Source organism: Chanos chanos, chromosome 5 (assembly GCF_902362185.1).
Source record: "Chanos chanos chromosome 5, fChaCha1.1, whole genome shotgun sequence".
In the NCBI taxonomy this organism is placed as follows: Eukaryota; Metazoa; Chordata; class Actinopteri; order Gonorynchiformes; family Chanidae; genus Chanos; species Chanos chanos.
The window spans coordinates 33,456,920-33,481,208 of NC_044499.1; the positions used below are offsets into that span (position 1 = coordinate 33,456,920).

General features: G+C 40.9%; 1 protein-coding gene across 1 annotated transcript in view; it reads right to left on the reverse strand.

Moving 5' to 3' along the window:
- Positions 1-2,093: 2,093 nt before the first annotated feature.
- The window catches only part of rgs7b (regulator of G protein signaling 7b), a 48,712-nt gene continuing 26,516 nt past the window's right edge, over positions 2,094-24,289 (reverse strand). Inside the window, exons 4-18 of the mRNA XM_030773233.1 lie at positions 22,990-23,040; positions 17,111-17,217; positions 16,204-16,255; positions 12,836-12,900; positions 12,458-12,534; positions 12,070-12,151; positions 9,226-9,300; positions 8,867-8,965; positions 7,921-7,982; positions 7,677-7,787; positions 6,942-7,067; positions 6,072-6,258; positions 5,644-5,733; positions 4,019-4,054; positions 2,094-3,618 (exon numbers count right to left, since the gene is read on the reverse strand). Of these exons, the coding sequence (XP_030629093.1) occupies positions 4,034-4,054; positions 5,644-5,733; positions 6,072-6,258; positions 6,942-7,067; positions 7,677-7,787; positions 7,921-7,982; positions 8,867-8,965; positions 9,226-9,300; positions 12,070-12,151; positions 12,458-12,534; positions 12,836-12,900; positions 16,204-16,255; positions 17,111-17,217; positions 22,990-23,040 (1,205 nt within the window). The 3' untranslated portion in view covers positions 2,094-3,618; positions 4,019-4,033. The remainder of the gene's footprint in view (positions 3,619-4,018; positions 4,055-5,643; positions 5,734-6,071; positions 6,259-6,941; positions 7,068-7,676; positions 7,788-7,920; positions 7,983-8,866; positions 8,966-9,225; positions 9,301-12,069; positions 12,152-12,457; positions 12,535-12,835; positions 12,901-16,203; positions 16,256-17,110; positions 17,218-22,989; positions 23,041-24,289) is intronic.

Sequence of the window (24,289 nt, forward strand, 5' to 3'; positions counted from 1 at the left end):
TACGTTTCTGCCTCTTTGTGGCGCCCGCATGTGGATGTTATCACTGAGAAGGATTTCTATTGGTTCTGATCACCAAACAAATCACACCAACTAACTCTCTCCCTCTCTCTCTCTCTCTCTGTACACTCCCCCTCTCCCTCCCTCGCCCTTCATTCCCCCTCTTACATTGTTACAGGACTACACTCACTCACTCACACACACACTCACACACACACACTTACCTAGCCCTTCCTCACGCAGTTGGGACCCTAGCACACAGCAGAGTGCAAGTCTATGTCGTCCAGAGAAGAGGAGAAGACAAATGTGTTTGTGTCCTAATCCACTGCTATGATCTCAGTTTAAGGTAGAATGCCAAATAGTTTCTGATGATAAAGACATTAAGAGGCTCCTGTGTCCTTAAAAGAACAGTTGAATTGCTAAGGAAAGCCAAGTTTACAAAAGATTTTAGAAATCTTTCAAATGACCACAGGAAAATATGAGAAAATGAGAAACTTACACAAGGTCCATCAATCATCAATGAGATTTTAACAGCTGATTACAAGAGCTCAGGGAATGAAAAAACTCATTCCCACAAAAACCTGTTGCCAAGCAGCCACTTAAATGGCTAAATTCAAGATCTCTTCATCATCTCAACTGAGAGAAACTCTTGTGATACGAACGGAAAACAGTGAGAGTGCATACAAGAATAGTTCAGTGTAATGGACAGTGCTTTTTAAACTATGATTTAGTTCCTGGCTTTTTTTTTCAGGCAAATTTTAAGTATATTGACTTTTTGACACCTACTTTAGAATATTTACAGTTTAATTAACGCTATACTTGCATAAGCATACACAGTTTTATATTCGGCTGGTCATCTTTCATTTTAATGCCCACGTCAGAGCAAGAATTCCATACTTTCAAAAGTGTTGTACTTCGTTGCAAATGTATTTTAAAGTATTCTAATTAATAAAGTTTATGTCTCTGCGTAAACATATCAATATGCATGGTAGAAGTACTTGCTCATTAAGGTCCAGATCACCAACTAAAGTAAATGGAAAGAAGTGAAAGATGTCCAGTTTCGTGCGGTACTATCTATACCACCGTGTGGCTCTTAAATGGGCCCCTTCCCACTTTACGTTCCTCGCCTCTCTGCTTTCGCTGCTTGCTCTTTAGCGCCATCTCCTGGAGCGCGGTGCCTCTTTACCGTTTATTTTCTGTTAAACCAAGAAAAAAATATATCAATAATATTCACTCACCCGCAACTGTATTAGAAATTCGTAATAGATACGCCTTGAAGGTGTACCGTAAGAGACTTTGGTTAGCCATCCTGTAGACCCGCGTCAATGGTCAGTTCCTGACCACAGAACCGCTGTTGGCTGGACGTTTTTGGGTGGTGGACCATTCACAAACCAAAAATGACTGACGCTTGTAAAAACTCTAGAAACGCTGCTGTACACACTGGTAGACCCCACTATCATGCCACCACGTGCCACTGCTGTGTTACAGTCGTCTGCTACCAAAATACCTTGCTGTCAGCATTTTGCGATCCTGTGGTCAAAAACTGACCACTGGGCGGACGGGGTAGCAGATGGCTTTGACTGTACACCTATACAATGTACCCTTTAGGTAGGTACACCTCATATGTAGCTCTAAATTCGTGAATTAGTCCCAAATTCCTATCGCTTAGGCGAAAACCATACCATGACTAAACTATTAGATCCTCCCATATTTATGTTTGTGATACACATGCCATTTAAATAACAGGAGCGCTTGTAAACACGTATGTTTCTCTTAATATTGTTGATAGACTTACCACGCACTGAGGTCCTATCACATAACTCCAGATAGAGTCTATAGTATGCCACCTGGTGGCAGGAGTCAGAATAACATCATTTTTATTTCCTCATCTAATCGATTTGTAATCATCATTTTGTTCCATGTTCTAGGGTCACGGCGTACTTAAACCTGAAAACATTTTACGAACTTTTATATCGTTACTGAACTGTTGGCAGGCACTCACAAGCCTCTTCTGACTTCATTTTACTATCTTTTAATGTAGAGAACATAGAGTGCAGGTCTTGTGTTCATTTCTTTATTGGATTTGGAATGTATTTACAGAGTAACAGAGTTATATTGTAAATGCAACAACCAAGACTGAGCGAGTGGGTCAGACAACCACCTGCATCTAAATGGACATGACGCCATTCTTTGGGTCTCCAACAGATTTCCAAAAAGGCAAACGGAAAACAAAAACAAAACTTAAACCCAACTCAAGCCTTCCAATACTGCATTAAATGAGCATTAAGTAGTAATGCAGGCATGAAGATTCCTTGCCCCAGCAAGAACAATTCTCTTATTAGAGGTTTTGGCCCCTTTATTTCACAAAGATAAATTTCTATAGCTTTCCCCCAGTGGCATGGCTGCAGTAGATTAGCATGGGTATTCTTTATTACAGCATACTGTAAACACACATTCGGCTTCCCGCTCACAGATACAGGTCTCAAAAATTCCTCCCTTTACATCTAGTGTACATGCAAGGTTAGGTCATAAACTCCTACTTCCATGTCTTTTTTTTTATTTGTTTGTTTTTTGCTTTTGTTTTAGTGTGTGTGTGTGTGTGTGTGTGTGTGTCTGTCTGTCTGTGCACACGCGTGTGTACGGAATTAGTATAAATTTTTGACACAGGTCTCACGGCTTCTGTTTAATTAATTTGGCTGACAAATCGATTGATTGGCTGGTTGGGTAAATTAATACCTGGTAAACTGAGAACCTGATAAACTGAAACATCATCTTTTTTTTAAAAAGTTTTGGATTTTCACTGCAACATAAAGGATTTTTCTATAGGATTTTCTTTTTTTACAGAAACATTTGTGTTACAAAAGAAAGCGACAAAAATATGTATAATTGATACATATAACAAATGAACACACCCATAGTATAAAAATAAATGCAAGTGAAAGGAACAAAGCATTTCTGACAAAATCCATAAGACACAAGTTGAGATATAAGTTCTCATCTTTAGAATGAGGTTTTACAGCTGCAATGACATCTGTGCTAAACTTTGTAGTGCAAAAAAAGGCAACTCAAATGTGACAACATACACACACTACAGTGCTTCTATAATGGCAGTTACCGCAAACAAACAGAGAGGACATTTTCCTATAAAGATTATTATTGATTCTATATTTGGGATAACTTTTTTTTTCCAACATTTGATTTGATTTATTTATTCTTATTTATTCATTTTTTTGCTCATGATGGACAGATATAGCTGATATGTAACTAAGGAAGTGATTCAGATGAGAGTGGTTTACGTTGAGAGGCAATTTACAAATTCAAGTCCGTGACAAAAGTCTAAAGTGCCTCACCACTCGATGAGGGTGACAGAAAAAAAATTAACAGAATGATAAAAAGAGAGAGGGAGGGAGAGAGAGAGAGAGAGAGAGAGAGAGAGAGAGAGAAATAGCTCAGCTCCTTGGACATGCAACATCAGCTCTACGGCCCCGTGCTTCCATGGGGTGAACAGTAGATTACAATAATGTACACATGACATGGCCCTCCTCCAGTGTGAAGTGTGACCGGACCTCAGCATGACTGAACATAACTGCCTCGCCTTATTGATGGAAATGTGGTTTCCCCCTACACAATTAAGACAGACACAGTGAGGTAGAGTCAGTGCAGTCAGCAAATGTACACCTTAAAAATAAACTGTTTTACTTATAAGAACTTATAAGAAATTTAATAATAAATAAAAAAATGTTACAAAAAATAAAAGTTTTATATAAATAAGGTCATAAAACTGAGCTTAAATATAGATGATAGAATCAAGATACAAAAATCTTAAAAATATACATCTTATTTATAACATCAGCACAAAAAAACTGAAGAAATATTAATTTGCGCACAAATATCTTTGATTAAATGATTAAGGAAAGAGGCAAACATATCAATAAGGAATTCCTGTTTATGTATATTTACAAAAACATACACCGCAGTGTAGTATACATGTACTGACATGAGAGGATAAATTTAAATTTACCTGGACACCACCCCTTCAGAATAAGTTCTTGCTTTTCTGTGGAGAAAGAAAATAAAAGGATCATTTTCAGGCTTCGTTCAGTTTGATGTGTCTCATCTTCTGTAAGCATACGCCATCTCAGACTTTGTTTTGTTAAAGCAGGTGAGTGATGTGATGCTGAAACACCAACTAAAATATCATAGTATTTTGTTTGACCTGGTTGTCATTTGTCAAATTCAAACAAAAATGGCTTGAGCTTACAGAGGATCACAGATAGGAGAATATGAGTAAGGATGGGACAGTGATGGGTAAGTTACAGAAACCAAATAAGGAAGCCCCAGGAAAGTTCAACTTTGTTGAACTTTCCCAAACTTTGGTTTTGAAAGCAGTGGTCACTTCTTTGAGCATTTTACACCTCCTCTGACACTCATTTATTATTAGGCAACAGGAAACAAGTCTCTCATGGAGGAGGAAGTGGCAGATGTCAGTTCTGGGGTACATTTCCTGAACACTAAACACTGGGCAGTGGGTACACTTCCTGAATACTGGGCATAATCAACACATTAGCCACATTTGAAGCAAAATGATCATAAGATCACAGGGTCACAAGAAAACCATAAGGGTAGTCCATAGTAGCAAATCCGCACTAATTATTTTTTATTTTTTATTAGCCTGAATGGAAGTATGATATTTTTCACATAAGAGAAACATACACCCAAACAAAGGGACGTGTATTTAGATGGGCATATTTAATGGAGTTACATGAATTATGACTATACTGAAATCATTTTATTTCAGAGTTAAGTTTATGATTTTCATACCTCAAATTTCTTACAAACATGTCTGAAAAATGTAATGTGTATGTGTTACAATGACAAGGGAAGTTCAGGGTGAACTGAATCACATCACCGTGGGGACGGGAGAACGTCTCACCACAGCCTGGGTTTGACAGATGAATGAAGAACTGATGTAAGTTACAGTTCCTGTGTGCAACAGAGTCAGTTTACCTGCACACTGTTAACACACACACACACACACACACACACACACACACACACACACACTGCCTTCACCACTTACCACAACCAATGAAAATCTCACAAGAACTCCAGCCATCCAGAGTGTTTCCAAACTTTAACAAACATAATGACAGAAAAAGAAAAGAAAAAAAAAACACAAACAAAGCAAGCAGAAAGGAGGACAAAAGCCAACGCCAACGACAGAGCAGTAACTTAATGAAGACAGATGGGAACGTAAAAATGGGCCAGTCAAAATAAAATCATGATCAAATAAAATAATTACCAAATAAAGTGTAAACAAACAATGATAATTAATGAACAAATAAATAGAGGAACTCCCTGACTGTGATGTAGCAGTGATGCATTAAAGTTTAATAGTATGAAAAGCCAGTCATTCAGGGCTGTTCTCATTGGTTGTGAAGTCACACAAACTAAATTCTGATTGGTTGTAACATCACAGATACACTGTTCTGATTGTTTGTGCCAAATGCCAGTCTGAAAGGTGGAAAAGCCAATCCTCATGGTGACATAAGAACTTCTGTATGGCAATGTGATATGAGATTTCTGTAGGTCAGCGTGTAAAGCACAGAATCAGATAGCAGTCTCCAATCGGCGTAGTGGCTTTACCTTTTTCTTAGCCTGCAACAGCTCCTGGTAGGCACTGGATCGAATGAAGCGACTGTAGGAATCACTCTTCATTAATTTATAAATGTGCTCCTTTAGAGGGAGAGAGATGGAGAGAGAGAGGGGGAGGGAGAGAGAGGGATTAAAAGAGAATGAATACACTGACTGTGAGCACAAAGACAGTGTGGGTATAGCTCAGTATCCCACACAACGTCATAATGGAAGAGTCGATTTTCAGTGATGTTCATGTCCTCTAGCCTGATGCTAACAACCTGATGCTACATCTATAACCTGGCAACAGTACTATCCTGATGTCACATCTCTGTTACATACTACAGTTCAAATATTTTACATTGATACCAGACCTGATTTTTGGCTATCCGCTTAGAGACACTGCAGTGAACTAATGAAAATAAACTGCGTGTTTATACCTGAGCATCTTCAAAAGCATAACGCCCAGGGTCTTTCACGTTCTGCGTGGTCTTGTCGTAGCTCTTGGAGTCCACGTTGATGGCGCTGGGTGCTCCGGGGGCAAGAAACTCCTGCCAAATCTCCTGTACACGAGTGGGCACCTCACGGATCGGCCTCTTTTTCAGCTCCTGGACTGCCAGCCAAAACCTGCACAGATATACAGTTAATAGACATGCAAGGACTATGTTTAGACTGAAACCCAGCACACATCAGAACCTGTACAGAAACACTCAACAGTTGACACTCTCAGCTACTAAAACTCTCATCAATCTTAATTGATTGATTCCACCGACCTGCCCCCACCGGGATAACTGCATTTACAATTCAAGGGATTTCAGAGATGCGGCTTAGAGAAGCTTTGCTCTATTTGCCATGGTAGGGTTATGAGTGGTTTTAGTCCAGTCATTCCTCTAGGACCATGACTTTCTGAGTTCACCACTGTTTGATGTAAATAACAGTACTTCTCTTAACCAGGAGAGGGAGCTAAATAGCTACAATAAATTATACATATTGATTTAACCACACACAGACACATACTGGTGTACTGGGGCTTTGGCTGATTTAATCTCAGTGCTTAACCTTTGCATCTATTGACTCGGATGATGAATTTCATAATGTTCTGGTGAAAAAATAATAAAATCAAAACACTTGCTCTTTTTTTTGGTTTGTTTTGTTTTTCATTAAGTTTTTCGATTAGAGAAAAATCAGCTCATGTAATCTTCACTGACTCTAATGAGTGTCATTAAAACTGAATAAATTCAAACTGCGTCAGCTCATTTCATTAAGACCAGAGCAACTGTAAAATGATTTGCGAGTCAGTGTGAGGTTACCTGAGGTTTTCCGAGCTGAACTCCGATTCCAGAAACTTCAGGAACTGCTCTCTGCCCACGGGGTCTTTCAACACTTCGTCAATACCGAAGCCCCATCGTTTCACCCTCTGCTGTCCCGGCTCCTTACTGTACCAACATCACACAACAGGTTCTCAAAAACAGTCCATTCAAAAACAACTCTCTTCAAACTATTTCAAAGTTCACATGTCCCAAATACATAACGTAGGCCTTTTCAGTACTGTCTGTGGAAGACTTCACTATAAGTTAGTGCTTCCATTCTTAACCCTCATTCAGGACAAATTCAAAGCATCCTTTGTCCCCTCTGGTCTCTCTCTCTCTCTCTCTCTCTCTCTCTCTTTCTCTGTTCTCTAAGAGTCCACGTTTACTTAAGGCCTATACTCGTCTCACAATATTTATTCATCTAGTACAGCGCTGGACTTTGGCCTCTGCGTGTGTGTGTGTGTGTGTGTGTGTGTGTAACTCTGAACTCTGGGCAGGAGCCAGAGAGGACATCAGCATGAACAGACAAATGCTGCTCAAGAGGCAGCTGTCAACACGGAGCTGTTTAAACTTACGACCCTGGTCACACAGCAGAGAGAGAGAGAGGGGGAGAGAAAGAGAGGGAGAGAGAGAGGGGCATTAAGTTGTTTCTGCTCTGGTCTGAGCAAACACAGTTTAACACAGTTGGATCGGTGAGGGACTCCCTACGGCAGGTGGTGGCAGATGGTGGCTCACCTGGCCTCCAGCTCCCAGAGTGTGGTGTCGTCTGAGATCCAGGGGTTGGAGGGCTCTGGAGACGTCAGGGATGGGTCATACTCCATGTACTGCTCAGTGTAGCCCAGGAGACTACAGACACACAACAGCACAACACAACATATGCAGTTATTGCATGACAAAAGTGCACATGCACACACACACACAAAAGAACAATACTACAAAAATCATGAGAATTAGCAGTTACTAGGAAACCAGGATTTACCTTTCAGCAACTTTTGACATTTTTAACCGATGTCTGTCTAACTGGGTCTGCCAATATTGTATCTGAAAAAGAATTAAAAAAAAATGTTAAAAATTTAACTTTAAAACACAGTCAGACTGCAAGAGTGCTAATAACTGAGATATTCAGTCAGGGAAAACATTTCCAGAAGGTTTAAATATTTCATTTGAGTAAAATAAACACAGATAAAACTAAGAATGCTCACATATGGTTGCTTGGTTACATATCTGAAGTCCAATACTTTTCAAAGGTGCATTAAAATCCTCTAAGAATTTAATAAAGGAGAAACTCATTTTATCTATATAAATAGAACTGATAAATAGTAATAAAATGTGTGAACATTAATAAATAAACAGCTTTTATGGCCCTGTGTTCACAGCTTGAAATAGAAACAGGCGACTAGCAGTTCCAGTATGATTGGTGTAGTCCCACTCTACATTAATGTCCCTGTTTTTACATAAGAATTAAATAAAGGATAACAGAGGCATGTCATGCTGAGCTAGATTCACATTATGAACAGTTAAATCTCATTGTTAGCAAAGACAAATGTTTATTATTATTGCCGTCGAACAGAAAACAGAAACAGATACTGGGCATTCAAAACATCAAGTGGGGTGAAAGATCTTACTCAGAAATGCTCTATGTTCCAATAAGTACAGAATTTGTGTGTGTGTGTGATTGAGTGTGTACCTGCTCCTCTACTAAGAAAAGCTCTACATTTCCAATATGTACTGCATTTGTGTGTGTGTGTGTGTGTGTGTGTGTGTGTGTGTGTGTGTGTGTGTGTATGTGTGCATGCGTCTTTGAGTGTGTACCTGTTTCTCTAGTCCTTCATCTCTGAGTTCTTTGACTTTGGGGGTTGTGAAATGAGTGGGTTTTGTATGTGTGTGTGTGTGTGTGTGTGTGTGTGTGTGTTCTGGGTGTGTACCTGTTCTCGTAGTTCCTCTTCTGTGGGCTCTTTGACCTCTGGGGCGGTGGTGTGGGTGGGGCTGTGACTGCGGATGTCGTTTTGTAAGCCATACACTGACTGCAGGAGGAGGGACATCACAAATCATCATACACTCCCAAAGTGTGTCATGTTTTCACCAATCTACACACACACACACGCTTTTTTTCTTACCTTTATCATTTAGTTATCAGTTTTACCATATTATCATGAGTGAAATCACCAGATGCTATAAACACCTTAACGACATAACTAAAAAATACTTAAATGATAAACAAGCGCCTTTGAATCAATTAGCGAATGTATCAAGATTAATTCAGAATCATATTTCCGATGATTACCTTTCTTGTTTTGTGAGGCTGCTTCATCCTGGAGGACTTCTTAATGTCTGCTTCTGTTGTATTAACACAGCCAGGCTACAGCACAGAGACGGACAGCACAGAGACAGACGTCACAGTCACACAAACAGAGACAGACAGCAGAGTGAAACGGACAGTCTATTCTGCTCAGTCTGCATGTTTAGCCTCCATTCAGAAAGCACAGGACTGTCTGGCACTCAGTCCAGAGTCACCCAGGTCAAAATCAAACAGTGTTGTAGTCAATCAGTCCAGAGTCACCCAGGTCAAAATCAAACAGTGTTGTAGTCAGTCAGTCCAGAGTCACCCAGGTCAAAATCAAACAGTGTTGTAGCCAGTCAGTCCAGAGTCACCCAGGTCAAAATCAAACAGTGTTGTAGTCAGTCAGTCCAGAGTCACCCAGGTCAAAATCAAACAGTGTTGTAGTCAGTCAGTCCAGAGTCACCCAGGTCAAAATCAAACAGTACTGTAGTCAATCAGTCCAGAGTCACCTAGGTCAAAATCAAACAGTGTTGTAGTCAATTAGTCCAGAGTCACCCGGGTAAAAATCAAACAGTGCTGTAGTCAATACATTTGATCACATTTGATTACATCTAGGAATCCGTGGCTACTGCTTACTGCTGAGTGATATATATACATAGTCAGAAGTATATTATAAAATTCAGAATGCACAGAATGAGACATGAGCATGTTAGGAGGTTTTTTTCAGCTCTGAGATTGCGAAAGCCTAAGATATTCTGGTAATCATTTCCTCCAATTGACACCACAGACTCATCTCCGAGACGTGTAACTGACACTGATGTGTGGGGTGGTTGATTGAGCCTTTGGGTGCTAAAGTGGTGGAGGACTCCCAAGGCCTGTGTCTCACACTCCACTCTCCCCAGCCTGGGACCACAAAAAAACAGCCAGTTTGCCCCCGGATCCACCTCTACCGCCAGCAACCAGCTCTAATGTTCTACAGACGTGAGCTGAGCTGACAACTAACCAGCTAATGTTCAGAAAAAAATCCTTCAAGTCCACCCCCAGACAGACATACAGATAGATGAATGGATGAGCAATTTACAATGTCTTGATTAGGGTTCCATTAAAGCATCAAACTCAGTTTATTTTTATGTGCATTTTCAATTCTAGTTTGCAAATAATTTTCATATCATTACCCAGGTTTAATTGCACAGGCATGGCATCAGAATTTACAAGCTGAAAATGCATCTTGTTTTTGAAAGAGAGAGAGAGACAGAGAGAGAGAGAGAGAGCGAGAGAGAGAGAGAGAGAGAACATAATGGCAGAGGTTGCAGTATTAAAAAAGTAATGCTAAATGATAAACAACAAATGTACAACCATCTAAATGTACCACCACTGACACAGATGTAGCATAAGGACTGAACTTTGAGGAACTGTGGCCTGTTATTACGCAAGTGTGCTTGCCTACCCCTCTCTTTCATTCCTCTCCTGAGAGAAATGTCAGTCGGGGTAGAAACATTATGGTTAACCATAAAGTTTCCATTCCAAAATTTCCTCCTCACCACACTAACGCCACACCCTTCCAATTTCCTCAAATCACATTACTGAGACAGAGAAACACTGCAGAACATATTCAGGTATAAAAGAACTTCTCTGTGACTGTTAATACCATAACTCTAAGAGTTCATTTACCATAACTCTAACCTACACATATAGGTCAGGTATAGACCCCTACCAGATTACTCAGGTATAGACCACATCCAGGCCCCTACACGTATAGACCCCTACCAGACTACTCAGGTATAGACCACATCAGGGCCCCTACACGTAAAGACCCCTACTAGACTACTCAGGTATAGACCACATCAGGGCCCCTACACATATAGACCCCTACCAGACTACTCAGGCATAGACCACATCCAGGCCCCGACATGTATAGACCTGAACCAGAAAACTCAGGTATAGACCGCAGGCTGGCTACTACAGGTGTAAACCACAGCCAGACAACCACAGGTCAAAACTGACCCAGCTAAAGAAAAAACATACACTTCTGAATGCTGATATTCCCTATACAGAGTCGCTTTACATTATGTGCTTGCTATCTCTGTTTTGCATATATGCACTAAATCCACTGTAATCTGTGTAGTGGTATCACACGCTGTTACTCCAATAATGAGACACTCACCTGCTCTACTTTTCATGTGTCACCTTCTTACAATATTAAGTGTTTAGAAACTGTGGAAAAACCACTAATACCATCATCTTTACACTGATCCCCAGAATTATTGTCTTTACCAAATATCTGTTCATTCATCCATCTATGCTGAGTGATTTACCAACAACATAAATGATCTGTTAGGCATAAGCACAGGTTACAGGGGGAACATCTCCATTTCACAAATCACGGAGGGTTCCAAATTGGCTTATAATTTGGTAAATAACGTGGGTTTCCTTAGAGTGTGTATGTGAGTGGCTTTGTGTGTGTTTCGGTGCTGAAATTGAATGTGTCGCGTGTAATTTAGTAAGCAGTGACAGCTAGAGCAAACAGACCTGTCCTCAAAGACCCCATCGACCGCTTATTCCTGCTGCGTGATAATGAGCAAACAACAAGGCAGTAAGGCCGACAGAGAGAGAGAGAGAGAGAGAGAGAGAGAGAGAGAGAGAGAGTGGTGCACTGACAGGTTTTGCTAGGCAACACAACACTATAGTTTGACTGTTAAGTAGGTAGCTTTAGACAGGCTCTCAGGCCAGTGAACGTGTTCAGTGCATGAAGCACTGACAAGAGACTGTGACAAGACTCAGGACTTGAATACACAAATTTCTCTGCAAGTCACAGAGCAGAAGCTGAGCTGAGCTAAGTTGACTTACCACCGGCCTGTGCACATCCCAAAACGCTCTCTCCTGACTGTCCAGAATTTTCCTCTCAATTTTGTCTCTTTTCTTATCCACTCTAAAGAAAGGAAAACAACCGACACTGTAACACAGTGAATGGCTTTTTACTGTTATTAGTGAGAAATGAACTGGCTTTATCATTACGGAACATATTAATGCTGTTATTGTTGAAGTCACATTACGGTCAAATTTAAAACCTGGTGTGGAGTTCTGTAAGACTGCTACATCTTTAATATTGAGCCTAACATCACAGAACAAAGAATTCAGTCTTATTTTGCTTCAGTATTGAGCAGGACAACAGAGAAAAAAATCTGTACTTTTCTTTGGTATCAAGCAGAACACCACAGAAGAATTTAAGTCTTACTTTGCTTGTGCTTCTGCTTGCATAAATATGAACTCCCATTTCCGAGCAAAGGCCCTCTGTAGCCTCGCTAGGCTCTCCTGAAACACACACATACACACGCACATATGCATGCACAGGCACATGCGTGCACACACGCACGCACACACACACACACACACACACACATTCAGGGCAATGAAATATTTACTCACATATCTGAGACATTTGCAGTATTTGTATCTGGACTCCAACTGCAGTGCTGAAACACTGTCTTCACTGTTAACTACTAAGTCAAACAAGTCCCTCAGACTGGATTTGTTAGCTGACATGTTACTCAATAATGAGTGATGATAAAATTAGTATGAAAAAGACAATAGCTGAAGAGCAGACGGGACTCACAGCTTCATAATCAGCGAGCTCCAGCCTAGCTTTGTTTTGCATTGTTCTTTTACAGAGATAAACAGCTGAGAACAAGAGGAGAGAGAGGGCGAGAGGGTGAAGAGAGGTAGAAAGAGAGAGAGAAGGAGAGGGAGAGAGAAAGATAAACATTAGAGAAGATCTGACAGTGAGATTTGCTTGTCTCTTGTGCTCGTCCAACGCTGCAGTGCTTCAATGACCGAGATTTCAGCTGTAAACAGAGAGAGAGAGAGAGAGAGAGAGAGAGAGAGAGAGAAGAGAGAGAGAGAGAGAGAGAGAGAGAGAGAGAGAGAGAGAGAGAGAGAGAGAGAGAGAGAGAGAGAGAGCAGTCTACCCCTCTCTATCTACTTACCTAAACATATCCTCCACTGTAGCTACAGCACTTTCCTTAAGATCCTAATGCTATTCAATCAGGTCAAAGGAATAAGAAATCAGCTAGAAATGTAGTCATAATAAAAAACAGACACAACATTCTAAAAATTTGATAACTTGCAGATAAAAATGCTGATATAAAAGAATGACATCAATTCTAGTAGTAATATTGATTAAATATACAGTTTAGGTTGAATGAGGTGGTGGAATCAAATGAACTGCCATGGGAGTTCTTTTGCCGTTATCAGCTGCAGCTGAGAGAGCATGTACACCGTGCTCATTGATTTGTCTGATGTCTTTGTCCAAGGTGTCTGACAAGTCTCACTGGTTTCAGAATACATCACAATCAAGCAGGAGCTGCAATCAAATGCCGGGACAACCGCCCAACGCGCTCCAAACAACGAGACTTCTACTCTACCCTAAACGCTGGGGAAACGAACACACTTGTGTTCCAGTCGGAGACATCAACAGATCAACAAAATCAACGCTCCGAGAGAACCCAGAGGGCATTTTATCTCAAACAGACTGTAGTTTGTTCTCAAAACAATGACCAAGAATCCACTCTGTGCCTTTTGCTCATCTCCGCAAGGTTTTTTTTTGTTTTGTTTTTTTTTTCCTTATGAGAGATTGCCAGCGAACATTTGATTTTTTTTTTCTTTTGTTAAGCCCTCCTCCCACTTAAGGAATGCTGCTTATCTGGTAAATTATTTGTAACATGCTAAAGACATTCCTTCAGAGCATAGTACAGAGAATCTACAGAAAAACAGATAAACACCACAACAGACAGGAGACACCAGGGAGCAACTTTGATGAACGCTCTAATTCACAATCATGTACACTCACTCATCCTTTCTCTCTCTCTCTCTCTCTCTCTCTCTCTCCCTCTCTCTCTACAGAGGGGAGGAGTGGGAATCCAAGGACTACTGAACACTGCTCAGTACACGGTGTGTTTTGACTGAACAGTATCTTGTGACATTTCCTCTGTGGGTGAACATGAAGCACAAACGAGTTGGGCTGCCACCCATTGGTCACACATTGGAGAACAGGACCAGCTGAACGATAATCCACATTTTGTGTTACGTGCATACACTCAGATTCATTGCGAATGTGAAAGTAAACAGATCATTCCAAATAGTTCTAAATGTTACCTGTTTGCTCAAACTTCTGTGTATAAAATTCTGTCTGGAAAAGTCTGACACAGAATTCAGTCAACATTGACACAAACCTATAATACCCACCGTTGCCGGTTATAATCCACCCAATAAAATGGCATGGTTTTATTTATGCTTGTGTTTGTTACAGAGAGAGAGCTATGATTATAATGTATCCTTACGGGTTTAAAACTGGTTGTCTTGTGTTAAAATGTTTGTTCATTTAAGCCGTATCTCGGTGTGAGCTTCCAATAGAGGCTTACTGAGCCCAGAGTATAATTACCCACACCCATATCTCTTTCAAACACAACCTCACACACATAACAGCCCATTATCTACAGCCAGAAAAGCCAAGCAGCGGAGCTTGGCGTGTCCACCTGTGTTTGTGTGTGTTACAGTGCTTCCACTGGGAGGATGTTTCAACACATTACACTGATTACAATGTGCACACTACATTTAGCCTTTCACATGTCAAGCATGCCTGACTTTTCCCCATCCTACAGGGCTAATAACTGCCTCTGTGTGACAGTGTGTAGTGCTCTTGTAACCGCATCATCAAAAATCACGATCATTTAAAGGCTAGTAGGAACTGACTGGTTAAGACTCTTTTCCTTGTCTCAGTTAGACGGTCTGTCTTAACATATCTGGACACATGGATATTTGATCTTCAGTTCAATGCCTCCCTGGTGTTGCGGGAATTACTTTTTTTTTTTTTTTTATGTAAGCATTTCTTGTAACTTGCACACATACAACCAGCCTCAAGTTCCTCCACAGAATTTCAGCTACAGTTAGGTCTCGGATTGGACTTTTCAAATCATTTTTTTTACTTTTTTTGCCTTTCCAAAACTCCATCTCTTATTCTTTAGCCACTCTGTTTGTGGGGTCACTTGAGTGTTAAGGATAACTGTCCGGCCGCAAGCTCTTTTTTTGGGGGGTTCAGCATCTTTCCCATTTTGCTCAAGAATTCTCGATTCAACTCAATAACAGCAACCTGCCAAAAACCTGGAGCAACAAAACAGCCTCAAAGCCACAGCCCCCTCGCGGAAAGAGAGTATGCTGTTCAAAGGCAGTTTCTTGTTGCTGTTGACCATCAAATCTGGCATTGCAGTCAAGTAACCTCACCCTTGACTCATCTGTCTAAAGCATATTATTCCAGAATATTTCACTCCACGCTGAGATTATCTCTAGCAAACCTCAGTCACTTATGTATGCTCTTTTTCAACAGCACATCGTTGCCTCTCCTTGACCTTCAGTGTAGATCGAGTTTTTAAAATGAATAATCTCTATTTGACAGTTCGCTCTTGCATCTTGACACTGATGGCTGCAAATCCTCAGACGTTAACCCCTACAGTGAAATGATTGACTTGAATTTGCTCTGAAATTACTTTGTAAACCCTCCTGTATACCTGCCATCAGCAATCTTATTTTCTGTGGGTCTGAGGGAACTCAATTGGTTGCGATGTGTTGTGTTATCAAACAGTCAGTTTGTAATCTTTACGTAACGCCCAGTCCTCCAAGCCACTTTCTCATGAATTATTAATATTTTGCCTCTGTTTTAATGCACATTACGCTAACTGTAATCATTTTAGCAGAAGATAAAGCCAAAGATGCATTAACTTTTCCCTCCTCAGAAAATTTCATTTCTTTTGAGAGTAATTAAATAAATAATTTGAAGTGTAACTGTTACTTCTTTAATTAGGTAACCTTAACATATTAAAGGAATTGAAATGAAAATCAGATATCCATATGCTAAAATACATTCAAATAGACATAAGCTTTCAATAAGTTGTACCTATTTTCTCAAAGCACCACCTGGGAAATACTCACCATAGTCTGTGTTCTCTGGTTCCCAACAGTTGGATGGCCAAAAGTACGGAGTCTGCAGGAAGCAGTAAACAGTTTTAGACAACTTCTTCATAATACAGCAAGAAAGAGCTTTGTAAGAGACATATCACTGAAAGTAGCAGCAGAAATGTTCCCCTGTTACAGTGTGTGTGTGTGTGTGTGTGTGTGGGTGTGTGTGGGTGTGTGTAGGGCTTTTTTTATATGACTACATCAGACAAACAGTCGTAGAGGCTCAACAAGACAAGAGTCAGAGTGCAAAAAAAAGCCCTTTTCTTTTCCTTGGACCACAAACCATATAAACACATTCCTCATCTGTCAATTTGAAGAATCAACCAATGAAATGGTGAGAACCATAAGCAAGCAATCAAGATCAGTGATAATGCACCACATTTAACATGAGCAGGCTAACCGTATTTAAAACACACACACACACACACACACACACACACATCAGTATACACAACAGTACATCCATCATCAAACATCAAATATATATATGGATAAAAAGGACAAATAATTGTCCTCATAAATATTCATAATATTATAATCACTGAATGGTTTCCAGCAACCTTTTTTTTTTTGTTTTATTACAAAGGCATCCTTTGGACAGTAACAGACCTGATTTTGTTCAGTAATGATCTAAATGCTCCAGTCCTCATCATTAACAGACAGACTGATCTAATGACCCGTTAAACAGTCTGTCTGCCCCAAAATCCCAAAATATCCACCAACTCACAGCTAGCTGGAATGCTGCAGGTCAGTACAGAGCATTTCATCTCCAAATTAGGCCAGAGACAAAAAAAAAAGACACACAGACTACATTTATCCCTTTTTTTTTCCTTTTGGTTTTTTTTTTTTTTTTGGTCTTATTAGCTTTTAACACGCTTGCCTGAAACCTGTAGAAGGTTCCGTCGTCCTTCAGCGTGAGCACATGGTCCGAAATGGGGAAGAAATAACCATGCGCGGCCATCAGCGTACCCAGGTGGAGAGCTTCCACTGCAAAAACAAAACACACACACACACACACACACACACACATACACACACATGCATACAGACAGGGCACACATGATGTTTCCTCATTAGCTGAAGCTTTATGCAGAAGGAGCATGAGCAGCCATCAATATTGCAGCACATTTAGTCCTCAGTGCTGCCACGGCCCTTTGAAGTGGTGTCTTCAACGGCGTGACGAATACCCCCGCCACCTGTGTACCACACTCATTAAACAGCAAATAACACATCAAACTGCCGAGGGCACCGAGACACAGGCAAGAGAGAGAGAGGGGAGAGAGAGAGAGAGAGAGAGAGAGAGAGAGAGAGAGAGAGAGAGAGAGATGTGCATAGATCTCAAAGAGAAGGGACAGACAAGGAAGAGCAGACGTTAAAGCATCCTTGATGGCTTTGGCACAGGGTTTTTTCATCAATCAGTGTACACAAAACAAGGTGTATTAATAGGTTTCTATCAGTTAGTCAGCGGTGACGAATGGTAGTCTTGACGATGTAACACAGATAAGTCAGACCCAGGCTGCTTTGCCAATTCAATAAACACTGTACACTGGAGCGACGCTACATCTGAAACAGGACGCTGAGACTCGCTGGCAAACGAGGGAGAAGACCAAAGAAAGAAGGACCTACTACACACACACACACACACACACACACACAGAATGGGTTGCTTGAAAGACCATGTAAACATTCTATAAATGCTTCAGAGGACTGCACAGCAAGGACACTCAAGCTAAACTGATTAAGGCCCCTGTGTGTTTGTGCGTGTGTGTGTGTGTGTATGTGTGTGTGTGAGTGTGCATGTGTGTTCATGCATGCGTATGTGTGCGTGTGTGTTTAAATGTGTGGATTTGAATATATACACATTGTGTCTGCGGTGACAGCCCACAGATAGAAACAAATGCGCACACACACACACACACACACACACACACACACACACACACACACACACACACACACTTTCTCTCTCACACACATACAATTATGTGCAACTCGTATACACTCAAGCCCATGTACACACACATACACACATACACACACACACACACACACACACTCACACAAACTCACTATATTTAACAGCTACTGACTTTGATCCTGCTCTTCCTGAGATGAAAGAAGCTGGTTGGGGGGTAGTGATCCCCTTACATAATAAACCCAGGCAGAGGAGACGGGTAGTCCAATCAGACAGACAAGAGAGAGAGGGAGAGAGGGAGAAAGGGATAGAGAGAGAGAGAAAGAGAGAGGGAGAGAATGAAAGAGAGAGAGAGAGAGAGAGAGAGAGAGAGGAGCAGAGGGCACAGTCACAGTGCCCGTATTTGATTGCTTGAGTTCACTTGTGATCACCGTTACCTTTACTACTTTTATTTTCACTATCCCCACTGACTCACTCAGTCATGCCTCTGTTACACATGATTCATTTTAGTGATGCTAATATTTATTCTGACAGATGATTCATCCATTCCATTAATTATTTCGACCTAAATGAATGTATGTATTTATGCTTTAAGAAGGAGTCACGGGAAGGTGGCATTTATGCATAAAGAATCGGCTGATTTTAAAGAGAGGAGGAGATGCTGCTGTTCTGTTCTAGTTACTGGAGAGACACTCAGTGTTCATGTATAATAGATTTAAATTCCATTCTTCACTGTTTAGGCACAGCTTCTGAACTACGCACAAGCACGACTCTCTCTCTCTCTCTCTCTCTCTCTCTCTCTCTCTCATCTCTTCTCTCTGTCTTTCTGCTCTCGCGCTGAATGCAGTACGACGGCAAACGGCAGTGAAATTCATTCATTCTCTCATATGCAAACAGAGAACCAATGAGGCAATCATGCAAATCTGAATTATAATCAAGCCCGGTGCTAACAATGCAATCGACTCCTTTTCAGCGAGGAGCAGACATGTGACTGATGACAGTGAGCAAGCGTGCTCTGCTCATATAAGCACAGAGGCTGATATCTGCACACAAGTGCAATAAGACAGGTTTGGTTAAAAATGAAGAGTGGCAGTAAGACAGAGTATTTGTATTACAGAAGCAGCTTTCTATAACAGATGGAGAACGGTGAAGCAGTACGACAGGTTTGTGTCACAGATGAAGAAGTGTGAAGCAGTCAGATGGGTCTGTGTTACAGATGAAGAAAAGTATAGCAGTGAGATCATTTTGTGTTATAGATGAAGAAATGCAGCACTAAGACAGTTTTTTCGACACAGCTGAAGAAAAGTGAAGCAGTGAGATAGAGGTTTGTAAAACAGAGGAAGGAAGCAGAGCACTCTAGAGAGTATGAAAGACCTGAGGAGAGGACAACGCTTTATTTGCCTTGTGCCTCAGCAGCTTCTTTGTGAAGGCAGGAAGTGACATCGACACCACGGTGCCCTTCCTCATTATCACCACGGCAACAGGGGGCATATAATGAGCATCAATATCCCAGCATCACTTTGTTCTCAGACCCAACACAAACACAGCAACAACAAAGAACTTTCCAGAAATTCTGCACTCGCAGATACAACAACAAAAAAACCCCCACACAAAACAATTTCCAGCTACATCTCATTCACACAGCACAAGCCCTTAACACAAATACAAATCAAAGATGAATATTAGTGGATGAAAAAAAATGTCTTTGAATGTCTGAGGGGGGATGAACCCTTTTAAAAACAGATTTAATCAAGTCTGCATCAGGGCTGTCATGAATACCCCAGGGCAGAGCTTTACAGTTTGTAGCACTAAGACTGCTGATGAAAAGACCCTGCATAGGCAAACAGATTATTACCACACTCTGAGACTGTCATTAGACTGTTACTAGACTGTTAATAGACTGTTCCGTCATTGTTGTTAGACTGTAATTATGCGATTACTGTCCTGTAAATAGACTTTTTAATTAGGCTGTTAAATTGTCATTATTATTATTATGCCTAAACTGCTATTAGATTGTTACTAGACTGGAACTAGATCATTATTAAACTATTATTGGACTGTTATTACTCGTTATTTGATTGTTACTGGACTGTTAGTAGATGTTTAGGAGACTTTTACTTGATTGCTATTGGACTGGAGTGTTGTTCTCCTATTACTAGATTGTTATTAAGCTTGGACTGTCATCATATGTTTATTGCCCTGTTATTAGACTGTTATTATACTGTTACTATTACCGTTACTGTTACTTATTACACAGCTAAACTGGTCCAGGTGGCACAAAACACATGGTTAACAAAGCACCAGAACAAACACTGGACAGAGTGAGTTATTCTGCTCAGTTTTCTAAAATATAAGTTGGCATTTATCTTCATGAAAACACCAGCTAATACAGTGGAACAGACAGATCAATAGTGCTGCTAATCTCTGTCTCTCAGCAGTCTCCTATTTTGGATGGACTTACTCTAGCATCTGTCCTAGAGGAAAGCAGGGTTCTGTCTAAATGCACTCTTTCCCAAGGTCAGAACCAAGCCTGTGTTTCGTACGGGTGACAGCACGACACAGCTGGGCACTTGGGCAGGCGGGCAGGGCCACCACAAGGAACGACATATCCAAGATTGATGAGGTCCTTAACCTGCCGCGTTAATGCCCATTAAACCTTTGGGCAAACGCCTTCAATTTATCTCACATCGCAAAAGGTGCCCTGATGATTCAGGAACATGCTAATGGAATCCTGAGCACTGCTTCCTTCTCCACATTTCCTCCTGCTGCATACGCTGTTCCTCTAACATCACCCCACACTCCACTGCTCTGTACACAGATTCAGTGCTCAACTGGAGATTGATAAAGCCATGGCCATGCCATGTGACTCCTGATGTGCTATTAGTCTGGATGCCTTTACTATGACAGATGCTAATGTGAACGTCTGATTAAAAAAAGAAAAAAACAAAGATCTGAAACGAGAATATATTATCTCATATTGACCAATGAGGCATAAGGATGACTAGGGCACCGTGGCATATTAACTGACATGTGAAATGACTCCCTCAAGAAGGAAGAATCACCTCGGACTAAGATACAAAAGGCTTTCCTTACGCTTATGACGCTGCTAGCTGCTCTAAATGTTTCATGTGTGACTGTAATGTTGGCAAAAGCCTCTTTATCAACAATGGCTCAGCTCACACTAACAGGAACTAACGGGGTGTTCATTTGACGTGTTGTCATCCAATCAGCAACTCACAAAAGGTCATGTTGCAGTAATTTATAGCCAAATAAAAAAGCGCCAATCAATTAAGAATAGAAGGCAGCCATCACCTGACTAAAGCTTTAAATGTCATCGTTTGATTTCCTCTCTCAGCTATCTCAGCCATTCATTTACGCCGCCGCCAGCGTCACCGCAGGCCGATCATTCTCTAATTGAATAATGGCGGGACCAGTGATTTGCTCACCTGCCGACGCACCCAGCTTTCAGCTGCTTAATGAGTTTAACGCTGTAAACAGCTTTGTCAGAGGTGACACAAGCCAATAGTCCATTCGCAACATCGTTCTCAGTGAGCCAATTAGCTCCTGAACATTGACCAGTCATCTGAGCCTTGTTGTACTCAACGCGCTACACTACAACACCATTCAGCAGTTCAATTTAATGCCCAAAGAGCTTTAGAGAGAGAAGCAAACAACTTCTCATGTATTACTTCAAAGAACATAGAGTGTCTATTTCCCCATTCTCTCAGTCTCTCTCTCTCTCTCTCTCTCACCCTCCACTTCTCTGTCCCTATAACTCTCACTGCTGATTTCCCATGAGAAATTCAGGGTGACCAGAACCATCTTTAAAAATTGAGAGAGAGAGAGAGAAAGAGAAAGAGAGAGGGAGGGAGAGAGAAAGTATCACATGTCCAAATCTGATTTATTTTCAGGCTACAACTCCTCCAGACTTCCTCCTCCAGAGCGACGTTGTTTCCTGACCTCTACTTCCACAGCACTCAGCATGTGCTATGGTATGAGAGGCAGAGGGAAAAAAAAGCACCAACAGCTTTCTGAGGTAAAGGTAGCCAGGGGACAGGCGGCTCTCTCAGGGGAACATGAGCTGCCAGCCTCAGGAGACCACGTTTTATTAGAGTACTGGCCTCTGGGTAAATGGTAAGGGTCTACATTTAGAACAGTCATATGAGGATACTAACACTGAAATAGCATGTTTAGGAGAGATGAAAATATCCAAATATCCCCAGCTCACAACAGAACTTTCACAGGAAACCCCCCCAAAAAATTCGGCATTCAAAAACGGCCGACAGCAGTGAAACTGGTCCATGCGTGACAGAAGTCATTTGACCGTTCCCAAAACATCTCATTATAGGACTATTTTGGGCCTACGTTTCCACATTCATGAAAATTTATGGACCTGAGAAAAAAAAAGAGGGTTTATTAGATTGTGAAATGAATAATAGGTTTGGATCCTTTCCTATTCATTTGGATGCAGACAAGCTCCAAGCGTGAATATTTCGCTCAAACGGCTGATGCTGTAACGAAATGAAAAGGACGTGCTATGGGAGACCTGTCCTTATTTACAATAATATTGTTTAATGAGCACGCAAAACTAAACACCAGTTAAAAGACCTGAACAAGAGAGCGAGAGCCTTTTTTTTTTTACTTCACGGGTGAAAATGACAGTCAAACAATGTGGAGACAGCATTCTATTAAAATGAGCATGACGTTTTGCAGGAGCTGTGATTTTACCTCACTGACCCTGCCGAGATTGCCCACACTGAAATTACTCATCTATATTCAAAGAAGGTTATGTATGAAGTCATTTCAAAAGAAGAGCATGCTTGGCAGAAGAAGAGCTTATTTACCTTGATCTTCAATGTTCAGGTTTTTGATCATCCACTGTACAATATCAGAACCTGATGTGAAAAGAGAAAAAGAAAGAGAATTCCATATTAGTTTTCAACAAATGACTCTTCCGTCCTTCAACACACTCTGAGTGTCCAGGTAAGGAAACACGCACTTTAATGGTTTGATGTATTAATCTAATCACACAGAGGGACATAGCACAAACAGTACATGTGACTATATCTCATGGTAAAGTGTGATATTCACTGTTGACATTTTATTGTTCTCATCTTAAGGAGCAAAAATGTGAAAAACTTGATACATAAATACCATATAAATATCATAGTCCACCATGTTGTTGGAATGTTGAGGTTAAAAAACAAATATTTATTATATATGTACTTTTCTTAAAAAATGAAAATGACAGTTTAAGACTATTGTTATTATTCTATTGTTATAGTGCTGTACTTGTATGATACCATCACAGCACTGTATTGGGGTAAAGCTTTAAAAATGTTACAATATTTATAAGCCTTCGTTTAAATCTGTTAGTTATAGTTTTTAAATTCTATCATTTGCATTGGCAGTGAGGTTTCAACATCCACGGGTGATGTTACCATGCTACCATGGCAAACATGGAGTAGGTGCTATCAAAATTACAACCCAAGAGAGCCCATATTCAAAGAAATCAGTCACAATACTGTTTTTTACATATCACCCGCACACACACACACACACACACACACACACACACAAGTAATGATGCTGTATAAGAATATCCAGAAGAAATATGAAACTGTGTTGGGTATAACAAGACTGATACTTTTACAGTGGCCTAATTTCACACAAACAGACAAAGTAATACACACACACACACACGCGCGCGCGCGCGCAGTTGAAGCTGTAGGTGTGTAAGCATGGGAGAGGATGGGGTTACAGCACTACCTGCCACCCTGCCATCTTCACACAGCCAGTCAACACCAGCTGTTTCCACCAGCTAAATCTGTACTCTTTTAATTATCACTTTCTCTCTTCTCCCAACTCCGAGGACACAGTTGACAGAGCAGAGTGGCTTGGAAGAGAGGGAGCTACAGGCCCATATGGAGCTCTCTCTCTCTCCTTCTTTTTGCCCCTCCTTTCCTCTTGTTCTCTCTCTTCCCATCGTTCTCATTCTCTCCTACTCTTCCCCCGCCTTCCTCCCTCTATCTCTCTCTCTTTCTCTCTCTCTCTCTCTCTCTCTGACAGCCCCTCTTCTTCTTCTGAGGATTTGCCATCTTATTGGAGGACTTTCTGGAGCCTGCTGCCAAATAAAGAGATTAG